Source organism: Ranitomeya variabilis, chromosome 4 (genome assembly GCF_051348905.1).
Source record: "Ranitomeya variabilis isolate aRanVar5 chromosome 4, aRanVar5.hap1, whole genome shotgun sequence".
NCBI classification, from domain to species: Eukaryota; Metazoa; Chordata; class Amphibia; order Anura; family Dendrobatidae; genus Ranitomeya; species Ranitomeya variabilis.
In genome coordinates this window covers 46,077,564-46,090,135 of record NC_135235.1, presented here as the reverse complement: position 1 = coordinate 46,090,135, position 12,572 = coordinate 46,077,564, and the positions used below count along the sequence as shown (strand labels likewise).

Here is a 12,572-nt window from a genome sequence, read left to right as displayed (position 1 = left end):
AGGCACGTAAGTGAAAAATTTGCATTGACATTTACTATAAAAGTTAAGTATATTCCCGCTGACTCCTTGACCAGTTCTGCTTGTGCCGTAATAATTATCGTTGTATTTAGTATTGGCAGCTTATGTTATTTATCTTTTAATTTGCCTTTCAGCTATTGACAGTGAACCCGGAACATCGCTGCTCTTGCCTCCTGGATATTCAGACGTCAGCTTATTTATCAGATATTGTCTGGGAGGATGTCCTGGAGAAGAAAGTGGAACCAGGTTTTGTTCCAAATGTAAGTCATTTTTTGTTCGACCGAAGTTTATTCCAATGACATCCTTTTTATCTTACTTCCTCTCATTAGGGCTTACATTGCATTTCAGGTGACAGAATGTCCCATTAAATCAAAAGTGCACAAGTGCAGTTTTCAGATTTTGTCCTTTGGTATGAATCATAACACCTCAGTGAATCAGCGGTATAAGTTAGAGCTGTCAGCCTCGTGTCAGGACAAGAGAAAAATTTGTTCTGCTGATTTTGTGAGCAGTAGCTGGCAAGGACATGCTTTTGTCTTAAAGTTTGTTTTCTTCATTGACGTCAAACAGGAAAAAAAAGAACAAAAATATATATTACAAAATAATGTAACTTTTCATTATACTGTATGGTTGAGTTTTATAGACTGGACACACAGGGCTGGAAATAAATGAAACAAATACATTGATTTAAAGGGAACTTCTCAGCGGGTTTTTAGACCCTATACTAACGTCATCAATGTCACTTTTCTATTAAACACTGCTCAAAAAAATAAAAGGGAACACTAAAATCCCACATCCTAGCTATCACTGAATGAAATATTCCAGTTCTAAATCTTTATTCATTACATAGTGGAATGTGTTGAGAACAATAAAATTTAAAAATTATCAACGTAAATCACAACTAATATCCCACGGAGGTCTGGAGTTGGAATGATGCTCAAAATCAAAGTGTAAAATGAAGTTACAGGCTGATCCAACTTCAGTGGAAATGCCTTATGACAAGGAAAAGATGCTCAGTGTTGTGTGTGGCCTCCACGTGCCTGTATGACCTCCCTACTGTATAACGCCTGGGCATGCTCCTGATGGGGCGGTGGATGGTCTCCTGAGGGACCTCCTCCCAGACCTGGACTAAAGCATCCGCCAACTCCTGGATAGTCTGGGGTGCAATGTGACGTTGGTGGATGCAGCGAAACATGATGTCCCAGATGTGCTCAATCGGATTCAGGTCTGGGGAATGGGTGGGCCAGTCCACAGCTTCAATGCCTTCATCTTGCAGGAACTGCTGACACACTCCAGCCACATGAGGTCTGGCATTGTCCTGCATTAGGAGGAACCCAGGGCCAACCGCACCAGCATATGGTCTCACAAGGGGTCTGAGGATCTCATCTCGGTACCTAATGGCAGTCAGGCTACCTCTGGCGAGCATATGGAGGGCTGTGCGGCCCTCCAAAGAAATGCCATCCCACACCATTACTGACCCACTGCCAAACTGGTCATGCTGAAGGATCTTGCAGGCAGCAGATCGCTCTCCACGGCGTCTCCAGACTCTGTCACGTCTGTCAAATGTGCTCAGTGTGAACCTGCTTTCATCTGTGAAGAGCACAGGGCGCCAGTGGCGAATTTTCCAATCTTGGTGGCAAATGCCAAGCGTCCTGCACGGTGTTGGGCTGTGAGCACACCCCCATCTGTGGACGTCGGGCACTCACACCATCCTCATGCAGTCTGTTTTTAACCGTTTGTGCAGACACATGCATATTTGTGGCCTGCTGGAGGTCATTTTGCAGGGTTCTGGCAGTTCTCCTGTTCCTCCTTGCACAAAGGCTGAGGTAGCGCTCCTGCTGCTGGGTTGCTGCCCTCCTACAACCCCCTCCATGTCTCCTGGTGTACTGGCCTGTCTCCTGGTAGCGCCTCCAGCCTCTGGACACTACACTGACAGACACAGCAAACCTTCTTGCCACAGCTCGCATTGATGTGCCATCTTGGATGAGCTGCACTACCTGAGCCACTTGTGTGGGTTGTAGAGTTCGTCTCATGCTACCACGAGTGTGAAAGCACAACCAACATTCAAAAGTGGCCACAACATCAGCCAGAAAGCATTGGTACTGAGATGTGGTCTGTGGTCTCCACCTGCAGAACCACTCCTTTATTGAGGGTGTCTTGATAATTGCCAATAATTTCCATCTGTTGTCTGTTCCATTTGCACAACAGTATGTGAAATTGATTGTCAATCAGTGTTGCTTCCTAAGTGGACACTAAGAATTCACAGAAGTTTGATTTACTTGGAGTTATATTCTGTTGTTTAAGTGTTCCCTTTATTTTTTTGAGCAGTGTATTTCTGTTTCCCGTCTTCTAGGAATCCATCAGGAAATGTTCTGCAAATATTCTCGCAAGTGCAGGGAGCTTTGTCCAATACTTACAGTTCTATGGCCTCCCTCTTTAACCGCTGACCGTCTGTCTGTGACTGACAGGTCACTCTTCTCTGTGACCTTTTCTCCTGCCCTTGATCTTGCACAGGAGCCACTTTTCCCCAGGGGTGGCACATGCCACGTTGAAAGAGCTAGACTATCGATCTACGCATGCACAGCCCCCGAGAGACTTGCAGGACTTACCTATTTCTTGTTTGAGAAGGTGCTCGTCCTTGGTCATAGCTGAGCCATGACCCCAATGTAAAGCATTGGGGTGATAGGTGCTGTCCGTTGTAAGGATACTCCTAACATGAAAAGTTATCAGCTGTCAATTGTATGGAGTACAACCACTGGGACTGCCAACTGATCCCGAGATCGGGGTTCTGAAGTATCCTGTAGGAGCAGAGAGGCAGCTGTGCCTGCGCACAAACGCTCCGATCACTGTCCAGGAGATTGTCGAGAATAGCTCTGCCACAGAAAATAAATGTACTGTTGGCATGCATGCTCGGCCGTACTTCCTTCCATTGGGGCTTCTCAGAGTCCAGATCTTTGGGGTCTTTGGGGATGGACCGCCACTGATCAGCAAGCAAGTTTTCAGATAGGTGATAACTTTTAATATTGGGAATAACTCTTCTTTAACTCTCTTTGATCTCAGTGGAACTGTTACTCTACATCAGGGGGTCAACAAACTCTGCATTCCATCTGTTCAGAAACTACAACTCCCAGCATCCCATGACAACTGCACTTGTGGTCTACATACATGCATAACTCCTGCTATTGTGGTCAGTCATCCCTACTGCCAAAAACCCTACAAGTATTCTATGACTGACAGATCATAAAAATGTGTTGCTTAACGATCACGTATAATCCGTGTCCTTTCGTTTTGGAACTTTTGTTTTCATGAGTATTCTCTTCTCTACAGAAAGGCCGGTTACATTGTGATCCTACATTCGAACTTGAAGAAATGATCTTAGAATCAAGACCACTCCATAAAAAGAAGAAGCGGCTGGCCAAGAACAAGTCCAGGGACAACAGTAGGGACAGCTCCCAGTCAGTAAGTGCTGCTCAAATTCGACACCGTGTGCATGTCCTCCGGGCGGGATTCACATGGAGCATCTTCAGCATTCTTTAAAAACAAACCCTCAACCGGATGTTACTCTGTTGCCAAATGGAAATATTTTGGTCAATAGGTTACATCAATATTTGTAATATTTGAGCTTTGATCACTTTGTTGATCGAAACGCGTCGCTCTTTCATCTGTCTGTTATCCTATGTCCCGGAATTTCTTATGGAATTTTAATATTTTTCGAATAAAGAAATTTTGAATTTTATCCCAGGAGCTGGAAGCAATTTTGTATTCCAATATTTGTAATCCAGAACCAGGAGTGGATCCAAAGCACAGAAGTGTCACCTTTCCCCTCATTACACTTTCTCTCCGTCCACTTCCGCAGGTTTTTTTCTTACAAATACTGATGCAAAATATTGACTGAAATATTGTCCTGTCGTTGGAACGAAGTCTGGAGTAAATTATTAAAGAGCCTACAGTACATACAGAGTGTTTTGGTTTTTTTATGGCACATTTGAACTCAATAATGTTCTGAAACAGTAGATTGCACTGTTATGTCATTTTCTCCATAGTCTTGCACAATGTTTAAAACATTTTCAAAGTGTCACCAAAAAAATCGGATAAAATAAATCTAAAAAATAGTAAAAAGTTACTAATCTAACTTGTTTTTTTTAATCATAGGGTAAAGTGTTAAGCTGTGGAGATGTAATAAGGCTATTGTAATATGGTGCCATTTTTTTCCTCTCCCCACTTTCAGTTGTCCATCATGGCTGTCCTTAAAGGGGTTGTTTGGCCTTAAAGTACAAGTCTGCAGTCACTCTGTGCACACTGCACACTATGAGGATTCTCCAGTGCCGCCGCCGGAAGCAAGCGGTCATGTGACAGCAAGTATGTGATTTCCGGCCACATTCTGACTAGACTGTACCTGACCTTGCACAATACACTTGCACTGAGTGAGGCCGTGCACGTCTAGTTGGCATGTGATCACATATTTGGCGCCAGCAACAGGCGATTCTCACAGCTCACAGTACATAGAGTGACTGCAGACTTGGATCCTAAAGCTGGACAATCCCTTTAACTCAACCTAGTTTACCATGTGAGAAGAGGAGTAGCGGTGTCTTTTTTTTTTTCTTGTATTACAGATAAACATATAAAATATTTTCCAATTCTCATAATATATTTTTGTCTCTGATTTCCTATAATAAATATGTCAGATTGCAGTAGCCCCTTCTTATTTATCGATAGATGAGTAATTTAAAGGGTAGGTGATCAGTTACTGATTGCTGGGGGTCTGGCTGCCGGGACAGACACCCACAATCCTGAGAAAGTGGTGGCTGTGCCATATTGAGCTGATGAGCACTCTCTTTGGCCATTACCAGCAGTGCTAGGACCACCCAGGAGGAACGGCCCTAAGCCATCAGATTTGGGCAGGGTTAGTATAAGCACAGCCCCATTTGCAATTCAGCCTGCCCCTGCAAAATCATTCATGTTGGCAAGTATGCTTCTTCTAAAAATGTTTACGACTCTCTTTTAACAGGATGACTACCTGCAGGAGTGCCTGGATGCACTTCAACAAGAATTTGTCATCTTTAACCGTGAAAAGTAAGAAAGATAGCGGATATTTTGCAATGTAATGAGTATAGGAACGCCATTGTGTTGGATTCCCTGCAATAGTCACATGAGGGACAGCTAAATGCATTGGCGGCCTCACACAGTAACCACTTGGCCATATGAATAAATGTTCTTTTCCTTGAAGATCTTTGTGCCGTGCAATGTGCGGCCCCTACGTACTACAAGGGTTTGTTTTTTGATCTGTCATTAGGAAGCATGAAACTACAAAATCATGTAGCTTCCGTGTCCATGTATACAGTAATGCTTCTGTTCACCCATAGTGCATACCCATAATGCACAAATTGCCATACCTACGTGATCAAGACGTGGTCTCAAAACATTAATATTACACTTAAAGTGAATCTGTCAGCATGTTTTTGCTATGTAATCAGCATAATGTAGGGGCAGAGACCCTGATTCCAGTGGTGTCACTTGCTGGGCTGCTTGATGTAGTTTTGATAGAATCCCTGGTTTCTCTCACGTAGCTGTAGCAGTGTAAAATCCCTCCCATACCCCTGATTGGCGACTTCCTGTGGACAATGTGCATTGCTGCCTGTTTTGGGGGGCGTGGTTACACAAATTAGCTGGACTACCCAGCACTAGACACCTAGTCTTGTAGTGATAATCTCCTGCTGATAAAACACTGATTGTATTAGTACTTCAGCAAGCTGCTGAACAAGTGCCACATGCTTGGAATCAGGCTCTCTACCCTTATATATGCTGCTCTCAAATTACATAGCAAAAACCTACTGACAGATTCCCTTTAATAAGAGTATTATAGCTGCAGATAACCACCACTAGGGGGAGCTTGTCTGCGTACAGATGTGAAAGCATTAAACAGTATGCAGTAAGCTCCTCAGCGTCTCCTAGAGGCAGAAAGAAAAAATGCAGCATCACAGAATATTGGACCTAGACATGAAATGATGTACTGTACAGCAGGTATTTCCATTCAGGTGGAAGACTTGTTTTCTTATGGTTGGTTTAGGTGTTAAAGAACTGTTCTTTAAATACAGTAAATGCAGGAATAAGGATTTTAGTTTAATAAATCTCCCGATCAGGAATCATTCCTTCTAACAAAATGTAGCTACTTGTGTTATTTGTAGGATGTTCTTTTTGGTTCTCGTTTTCCAGCAGTAAGATAACAATAGTTCTGCAGGCGATGAACATCCGGCGCTGAATGCTACTTTCTTTTTTATAATGGTCTGGTAATAGAATTATGTGCCCTGGTAATAAAATAATGTTTCCTGGTAATTTAATTATCATTTCTGGTACTGGCAAGCATGACATGATAATAGTATTATCAGTAGAGTGGAGACTTGCTGCAGTAATTAGGTTGCTACAATGTAAACCTGCTCACGTGCAGCAACGGAATCAACCAAACGATACCATGTGTTCCATTAATTACAGACACAATAGGCCCATTCATCAGAACTTTCACCCCAGAATTCTTGCAAAATTTAAGGGTAACTCTGAGTTTGCAACTTTTGGCATTTTCACGCCAGTTTTTCCCAGCTGCAAGAATAATTAGATTTTTAGATGCATTATTGATATACAGAGAACTAATAGATATAAAGCAGGGATGTTATCAAATCGGCAGGAAGCAGCCCAGTAAGTGATACATCGGTGGAATCAGGGTCTCTGCATCTACATCATGCTGATTTCAGATGGCAAAAATGTGGTGACACATTCCCTTTAAAAGGTTAGGGCTAAACCTAGAATGATGACTTCTAGGTAGGGTGGGTTATGTGCTGTTTGAATAAAACCCATAGAAATAAATGGGAGTTACGGAAACAAGCTACATTTTTTGACCCCATCTCTGGTTCTCGGGACCTGAGACATGAAAGGCAGAGATAGGAATAAAGGCAGATATAGCATAAAGGCAGAGATAGGAATAAAGGCAGAGATAGAGTAAAGGCAGAGATAGGATAAAGGCAGAGATAGAGTAAAGGCAGAGAAAGAGTAAAGGGAGAGATAGAATAAAGGCAGAGATAGGATAAAGGCAGAGATAGAGTAAAGTCAGAGATAGAGTAAAGTCAGAGATAGGCATAAATGCAGAGATAGGAATAAAGGCAGAGATAGGATAAAGGCAGAGATAGAATAAAGGCAGAGATAGAATAAAGGCAGAGTTAGAGTAAAGGCAGAGTTAGAGTAAAGGCAGAGATAGGATAAAGGCAGAGATAAGATAAAGGCAGAGTTAGAGTTAGGGTATGTGCACACGTTGCGGATTTCTTGCAGAAATTTCCTGAAGAAAACCGGAAATTTTCTGCAAGAAATCCGCATTTTTTTTTTTTGCGTTTTTTTTCCGTTTTTTTTGCGTTTTTTTAGCATTCTGCAAGCGTAATTAGCTTGCAGAATGCTAAAGTTTTCCAAGCGATCTGTAGCATCGCTTGGAAAACTGACTGACAAGTTGGTCACACTTGTCAAACATAGCGTTTGACAAGTGTGACCAACTTGTTACTATAGATGCTGCTTTTGCAGCATCAATAGTAAAAGATAGAACGTTTAAAAATAATAAAAAAAATAAAAAAAATGCTTATACTCACCCGCAGACATCAGATCTCCTCACCGGCGTCCGTTTCGTATAGCTGAGGTGTGCGCGCAGGGCCTTCCATGACGTCACGGTCACGTGAGCGGTCTCGGCCAATCACAGGACAGTGACGTCATTCGGCAAGGTCCTTCACCGCACACCAGCTACAGGAACCGAAGCCAGCGTGCAGCACAGAGGCGGGAACACTTCGGGGGCCATCAGAGGGTGAGTATAGGACTATTTTTTATTTTAATTCTTATTTTTTTACCAATTATATGGTGCCCAGTGCGTGGAGGAGAGTCTCCTCTCCTCCACCCTGGGTACCAACCGCACATAATCTGCTTACTTCCCGCATGGTGTGCACAGCCCCGTGCGGGAAGTAAGCAGATCAATGGACCCCTAGGTGTGCGGAATCCCCTGCAATTCCGCATTTTAATGAACATGTTGCTTTTTTTTCCGCGATGCGATTTTTTCGCGGAAAAAAAGGCTACATTTGCACAAAAAATGCGGAATACACTGAAAATAATGGGAGGCATATGTTAGCGTTTTTTTCGCGTTTTTATCACGTTTTTATAGCGAAAAAACGCGAAAAAAACGCGAAAAACACTGAACGTGTGCACATGGCCTAAAGGCAGAGTTAGAGTAAAGGCAGAGATAGGATAAAGGCAGAGATAGAGTAAAGGCAGAGATAGAATAAAGTCAGAGATAGAGTAAAGGCAGAGATAAGAGTAAAGGCAGATATAGAGTAAAGACAGAGATAGGATAAAGGCAGATATAGAGTAAAGTCAGAGATAGAATAAAGACAGAGATAGAATAAAAGCAGAGGTAGAATAAAGGCAGAGATAGAGTAAAGGCAGAGATAGAATAAAGGCAGAGATAGGAATAACCATTTAAAACAAAGGTAGAGAGCTGTAAAACCAGAGTAGAAATCAGCAGTAACATAAGACACCACATGAGACATTGAGGGTTTTCTGCAGTGGTGAATCTTCTGCTTTCCTCTAATGTTCTTCGGCTCACCTTGGCATCATTTTATGTATTATTAATTCTCTTTCCAGGCTAAAGAAGGCTCCAGACATGTCCGCTCGGCTGGGCCAGTTGTCGACAGATGAAGCAGAGGCGCCACTAGACGCGGATGCAGAAAATGAAGCAGAAAATTCCACCCTCAGCATGTGCGTCTCTGTTTGCTCTTCTACCAGCAGCATCAACTAAGTTATCCAGCTCCTGGGAACACGATCCTGACGCTTCGCAGGTCATGGATGGAATTCTCAGGTTGCATAAATGAAGACTTAATGAAACGGAAATCCACTGAGCGGTGAAACATTGCTGCGAAATCTGTCAAAACACAAGAAGCACTTAGCCCTGCGAGTCCGACTCCTCGCTGCTCCTCTCTCTACGCATCCTTCGTGATCTTTACAGGGATGGCACGATCATGGGAATCTGGTTACATTATCCCTGAAGATGCCTTTCTACTACGTCGAGGAGTTAATGCGAGACGTTCGTGCTTTTTCTAATCTTATAGGAAGGAGTGCACTGGTGTAACCAAGAAATGGACTGCTTCTTAGGACGGCTCAAATGCTGGCGCAAGCATTGAGGAAGGACTCTTCGTGAGTCAGCAGGATGGCCTGGGAAACATGGCTGCCAATCACTGTTATGTTTTTGCTCCTGTAAAAATGACGGCACCCATTCTGAGGTTTGCAAGTGCAAATCTAGGAGCCTCCTGACCCCTCTGGAAGCAATGTACAGACAGTGGGAGTTTCATACATTTTGTTTAAATCATCCCTAACACCATTTTTTTTTCTCGGCTTGTTTATTCTGGGAAGACGTTATTGAACTAAATGACATTTTTAATTAAAATATTGAATAAAGTAACAGGAATTGTAGTTTTATCTCATGCTGCTTATATTCATTAGCTGTCATTTTATTTCCTAAAGTTACATGAGTCGCCATCAGCTCTATATACTGCAGAGAAGCGAGCGCCATATACAATAATTATTTGTGGGGTCTCGTCGGAAATACTTGGTAACACGCTGCCATCTAGTGGTGAAAAAAGGAATCAAAACAGCCACAGGAACGTGCAGTGTAGTTCCTAAATTTGTTTGACCCCAGGAAACTCAACCCAGTAAAGTTGCAAATAGGCCTACGGTAATAAATGTGTATGTGCGTGTAGATGTCTATAAACGTACACAAAAATCCTCAAAAAAATAAAGCAAAAATGAAAAATACTAATATATATATATATATATATATATATATATATATATATATATATATATATATATATATATATATATATATATACTGTATATATATACACAGTTGTTCTCAAAAGTTTACATACCCCAGCAAAATTTTGGCTTTCTTGGCCTTTCTTCAGAGAATATAAATGATAACACCAAAACTTTTTCTCCACTCATGGTTAGTGGTTGGGTGAAGCATTTATTGTCTACTGTGTTTTCTCTTTTTAAATCATAATGGCAACCCAAAACATCCAAATGACCCTGATCAAAAGTTCACATACCCCATTTCTAATACCGTCTATTGCCCCCTCTAACATCAATGACAGCTTTAAGAGTTTTGTCGTAGTTGTGGATGAGGTTCTTTATTTTCTCAGATGGTAAAGCTGCCCACTCTTCTTGGCAAAAAGCCTCCAGTTCTTGTAATTTCCGGGGCTGTCTAGCATGAACTGTGCGCTTGAGATCTCCCCAGAGTGGCTCAATGATATTGAGGTCAGGAGACTGAGATGGCCACTCCAGAACCTTCACTTTGTTCTGCTGTAGCCAATGACAGATCGACTTGGCCTTGTGTTTTGGATCGTTGTCATGTTGGAACGTCCAAGTACGTCCCATGCGCAGCTTCTGGGCTGATGATTCCAAATTTGTCTCCAGTATTTGCATTCGTCTTTCCTTCATCTTTGACCAAGTTTCCTGTGCCTTTGTAGCTCACACATCCTGACAGTGTGCACACTGTGGGGATCTGCTTTTGTATTGCAGGGTATTAGATCAGTCAATCGCACACAGGCAGGACATGTGTCAGCTCCAGCTCTAGGCAGGACCTTGTAGGCCAAATTTCGGCTTGGATTCACCATGGAGTCTATCGGTACAACATGATCGTAATGTGCCGTTACCTCCCTTCGCGAGCTGATCGATGCCCCTGTCACTGTTGATAGCGCCATTAAAGGGATTAAATGCCCGAGATCGGTGGGCGTTACAGCAGGGTGTCAGATATGATGTACCGCTGACACTTGCTGATGATCGAGTGAGCTGGAGCGAACATCGCGTTGTACATGTACGGCGGTTTGCGGGAACGCATGTCTCGCAGTGCCATACATTTAGGGGGCATGTTGTGAAGGGGTTAATTATGATTTCATGCAATATGTATGGATTTCTCTTCGTTTTGGAGGTGGTCAGCACACGCCATTACTTTACTTGCTTTTCAATATTAACTAGATTACCAGAAATTTAGTTGAAGTTCCTTCTGCCCCTGGGCAAACTTTTACCAAACAGTAACAGTGTGTAATAAACTCACTGTTAAGATTCAGCTCTGGTTGCTGCTCATCGTGTTACCACGGTCATATGATCACGTGCCGACTGGCATCTTCTTCCGTTTCTCTCAATAGGACATTAGATTAAAGGTGGTCTGGGGTGATAAAGGGGCTAATAGTCCCATCCCTGGGGGTCCAAGGTGGCGGAGAGGCGACATGTTATTTCCAGTGGGTCAGTCCAAGACATCCTCCAGCGACAAGTTTCTTTTAGGATATGTGTTCATATCAAAAACTGGACCCGATCAAGGTTGGAGGACTGAAGAGAGGTAACCCCGATGTGGGGTCCTACTTTATATCTTTTCTATGGCCAATATTGGGTTTATAGAAAAAAGACCTTTGGCACTCAAAAATTGAACCACAGTAGATTTGACTTTGCAAAAGTATTTATTCACACCATTCAGCCGGTATATAGACAGACAAAAGAAGATCCAACGTTTCGGCAGAATAATGCCTTTTTCAAGGAAGTCTATAACATTAGAAAAATCACACTCAATAACAATAAACAATTATTCAACATCAGAGGTTGAAAAATAAAAAACAAAGGATAGTCCACCCAGGACATGTGACTGAATAAGAATAGTGGTGGAAAAAAAGAACCAAGTATTCTAATAAAGAAAGGTGGGTCCAATGTCTAACCAGACTCCCTAGAGCAACTGATAAAGCCATTGTAGCATTAAATCTTATATAAATTCAAATAAGAGTATATCCCATGGACCATTAAGAGGTGGATAAAGAGACCGTACCAACCTGAAAATGGAAAAAGGAGACCCACACTGTGGTGTTAACATACATAAACAGTGCCAAGTAGGAATAAAGCACAAAAGGAGAAGTCCCACAGAAGAAACCAGAGCAATGAGTACCTGTATAGGATAATCTAATTCATAGGGTACATCACTAGCCAAAGGGCTAGACACTTAGATGGTGCTACAAGGGCAAAAAAAACAGGATGTCGTAAGTATCCTCAAGAATAATAGCTTGTGTAAAATATCTGGACCGCTGGGTGAATACGTGAGTATGACATACCTGTACTCGGTGACCGGCGTGTATCCCATGGTGTCGGGAGGCAATGTGCATGCTGTGGCCAGAAAGCCAGGTATAAATGGCGTAAAATTATAACGCTACTTCCGGTATGCGATAAGGGAATGGTACGGAAAAACCCGAGGCACAAAACGAAAGTGCGCGCATGCGCGGTCAGCAAAAAAGACGCCGCAGCAAAAAAAGAGAAAACACACGAACACGCCCACCTGATGTCAGACACCAGCAGGTAAAACTGGCGCTTGCACAGTACGAAAATCTTGCGAAATAAGATATATGTGTGTATATACTGTATATACACCCCGCACCGAAAAACAATATAAAGGGAAATAAAAAACTGAACATAGAAATATATATGGCACTCAACTACTC

The 12,572-nt window shown here is 42.5% G+C and overlaps 1 protein-coding gene across 2 annotated transcripts in view; it reads left to right on the top strand.

The window, feature by feature from the left end:
• STK32C (serine/threonine kinase 32C) overlaps positions 1 to 9,515 on the top strand; it is a 296,245-nt gene extending 286,730 nt beyond the window's left edge. For both annotated transcript variants that reach the window (XM_077258442.1, XM_077258443.1), the window contains 4 exons: positions 153 to 278; positions 3,343 to 3,474; positions 5,024 to 5,088; positions 8,680 to 9,515. In XM_077258442.1, the coding sequence (XP_077114557.1) occupies positions 153 to 278; positions 3,343 to 3,474; positions 5,024 to 5,088; positions 8,680 to 8,833 (477 nt within the window). In that variant the 3' untranslated portion in view covers positions 8,834 to 9,515. The remainder of the gene's footprint in view (positions 1 to 152; positions 279 to 3,342; positions 3,475 to 5,023; positions 5,089 to 8,679) is intronic.
• Positions 9,516 to 12,572: the final 3,057 nt, after the last annotated feature.